This window comes from Mastomys coucha, unplaced genomic scaffold (assembly GCF_008632895.1).
Source record: "Mastomys coucha isolate ucsf_1 unplaced genomic scaffold, UCSF_Mcou_1 pScaffold23, whole genome shotgun sequence".
Classification (NCBI taxonomy): Eukaryota; Metazoa; Chordata; class Mammalia; order Rodentia; family Muridae; genus Mastomys; species Mastomys coucha.
In genome coordinates this window covers 14,429,768-14,432,984 of record NW_022196906.1, presented here as the reverse complement: position 1 = coordinate 14,432,984, position 3,217 = coordinate 14,429,768, and the positions used below count along the sequence as shown (strand labels likewise).

The 3,217-nt window shown below is 46.9% G+C and overlaps 1 protein-coding gene across 1 annotated transcript in view; it reads right to left on the bottom strand.

The window, feature by feature from the left end:
• Window positions 1–835: 835 nt before the first annotated feature.
• The window catches only part of LOC116072726 (la-related protein 1B-like), a 6,438-nt gene continuing 4,056 nt past the window's right edge, over window positions 836–3,217 (bottom strand). The window contains exon 2 of the mRNA XM_031344248.1: window positions 836–887. Within this exon, the coding sequence (XP_031200108.1) occupies window positions 836–887 (52 nt within the window). The remainder of the gene's footprint in view (window positions 888–3,217) is intronic.

Here is a 3,217-nt window from a genome sequence, read left to right as displayed (position 1 = left end):
CTGGAAAAAGGGAATTAAGTATGGGGTGGGGAAGGGAATAGGAAGAAGAGGGAGGGAAGATCAGAGACAGCTAAAATTAAGGGCCATTTGAGGGGTAATAAGAAAACCTGATACAGTAGAAACTTTCTAAAATATGAAGAAATATGAAGGTGATCTAAATGAACTTGCCAAATAACTGGGGAGACAGGGTACCCACTGGTCATCTCTTGTCACCAAATGAAGCTTCCAGTACCAGGATTGGATTATATCTCATTGAATTGTTGGCCAATAAGGTCCCATAGGAGCCCCCAAACAACCCAACTGTTGGCAAGACTATAGGTTGCACTCCACAAACTGCAGGCAAGGCCCATTGCCGAAGAGAACATCTGCATAACTCACTGAACATGGTGAAGTTGGCCTAGTGTGCCCTATATGATATTATCTTTAGTACATGAGGTACTCTGCACACTATGAAGCAAGAAATGCAAACACCAATACAGCCACAAATACTTTGATCTACAATAGTGGCCTACCTGAAAAATATACTAGTGCAATGTGGCATGGAGCTTGTGGGGGTAGTCAACCAATACCTATTTTGAATTAAGGCTCATTCCAGGAGATGGAACCCATACCTGACACTGCTTGGGTGACCAAGAATCTGAGACTAGATAGCTCAGGGATCTAGGGTGCAATCAAATACTACTGTTTTTCTTTTAAGGAACAATAAAATTGTGGGACAGTGGACTGTGCCAGGAAACTTGGTAAGGTAAAGTGGGTTGGAAGTCCCAAAACCTCGGAGAGGATGGTAGGAGCTTCACCTGCTTCTGACCAGGCGTCTGCCACATGACCACTCTCCCTACATAGGAATGCGACCTATGGTCACGTAGATCAGAACAGAGTTCTCCATGCTAATGAGGTATTTAGAGGCTCTGAAGGTTTAGCCAATAAGCTTTCCTTCCTGGACATTCCTTCCTGCAAAAAGTATTCAATCTCTGGTCCACCCTGAGGAGATGGTATGCACCCATTTTCCACGATGAACAATCAATAAACAGTTTGGAACCAAGGACTGTCTCTTTCATTAAGAACCACCGTTGGGAGCATGGAGAAAGCCTTCGCCTACAAAGCCATACTACCTAAGTCTCCTGCAGTGGGCCTCTTTATGCTCCTGGACTTGACACCACTAAGCTAAGGTGGAGTTATTTATCCCCCCAATCCTTCCCCTCCCATCCCAGCTCTGGCCTTGTCTTCAGCCCCTGGACCATTTTTGTTCCTAACTCCCTGAGACCCAGTGGCACCTGGATGTCCAGGAGTTTGAGAGCCCCTGGTTCCAGGCTCCTCATCCCAGGCCCAGAGACCCCTGACTCTTCTGTGAAGTTTCCAGCAGCGACTGGATGCCCAAGAGTTAGGGAACCCTAGCTCCCACTTCTTAGGCTGCATTTTCCCACCCCCTGAGTGGTGTGTCTGTGCTTCCCTCAAGACCAGGACCACAATGGACATAGGGTAATTGTAGCCTAGTGTCTCTAAGTTTCGTCTGCCCAGCAGTTTTGCCACGTCTCATTGGCCAGGTGAAACGGGGACCTTCATTAAATGACTCCTTTTTCTTCTCCCATCTCTCTCTCTCTCTCTCTCTCTCTCTCTCTCTCTCTCTCTCTCTCTCTCTCTCTCTCTCTCCTCTCTCCTCCTCCTCCTCCTCCCCTCCCCCCCGCCATCTTGGTTCCCTCCTCACAAGTCCCTCCCCCTTTTTTCCTCTGAGAGAGGCTCCCTCTGGGTATGTTCCCCCTGGGTATGGCACAACAGGTCTTTGCAGTCGCATTCTCTTCCACTGAGCCAGACAACACAGCCCAGCCAGGGGAACAGATTCCACAGATAGACAACAGCTTTAGGGATAGTCCCTACTCCAATTGCTGGGGGACCCACATGAAGACCTAGCTGCACATCTGCTGCATATGTATGGGGGGGCCTAGGTCCAGCTGGTACATGCTCTTGGTTGGTGGTTTAGTCTCCAAGGGTCCAGGTTAGTTGATTCTGTTTGTCTTCCCGTGGAATTCCTATCCCCTTTGGGGCCTTCAATCATTTCCCCAACTCTTGCATAAGAGTCCCCAAGGTCCATTCAATGTTTGGCTGTGGGTCTGTAGGGGTCAGATGGAGGGAGAGAACTGGATGGGAAAGGGGATAGAGAGAGGAATGGGGGGATTGGGGATCAGTGTGTGGAGAGACAGGAGAGGGAGGGTCACAGGCCAGGAGAGTGAATGGAGATCTGTGGCTGTCAGGGGTGGGGGCATCTCTAGGACATGCCAGAGACCTGCAGTTGAGGAGGCTCCCCCAGAGTCTACAGGGGTGACTTTAGCTGAAACTCATGCCAGTGGAGATATGAAACCTGAAGTGGCTACCTCCTGTAGCCAGGTAGGAACCCCAGTGGAGGGATAAGGACACTAACTCACCCACAAAACTTTTGACCCAAAATTTGTCCTGTCTATAAGAAATACAAGGACAAAGAAGGAACAGAGACTGAAGGAATGGCTTACCAATTAATAGTGTTGGAAATTGGTGCTTTTTGAACACATTTTTTTTAAAAAATATTATTTTATTTATTTACAATCCAGTTGTTGCCCCCTTTAGTCCCCCTTCCCATAGTTCCTCATCCCATTCCTCCTCTCTGTTTCCAAGAGGATGCTTGCCCCAACCAGGCTTCTCCCCTTGCTGGGGCCTCAAGTCTCCTTAGGCACCTATTCTCCCACTGAGACCAGACCATTAGTTCTGTGCTATATATGAGCTAGGGCCCTTGGATAGCTTGTGCATGCTACCTAGTTGGTGGCTCAATGTATGAGAGCTCCCAGGGGTCCAGGTTAGCTGAGACTGATGTTCCTATGCGCTATGTAGATACCTGTTAAGTCCATTTGGTCCATAACTTCTGTTAGTTTCACTGTGTCTCTGCTTAGTTTCTGTTTCAATGACCTATCCATTGATGAAAGTGGGATGTTGAAGTCTCCAACTATTATTGTGTGAGATTCAATGTGTGTTTTGAGCTCTAGTAAAGTTTCTTTTATGAATGTGGGTGCCCTTGAATTTGGGGCATAGATGTTCAGCATTGAGAGTTCACCTTGGTAGGTTTTACCTTTGATGAGTATGAAGTGTCCTTCCCCATCTCTTTTAATAACTTTTGATTGAATATTAGAATGGCTACTCCAGCTTGTTTCTTTTTTTTTTTTTTTTTTTTTTTTTTTTTTTTTTTTTTTTT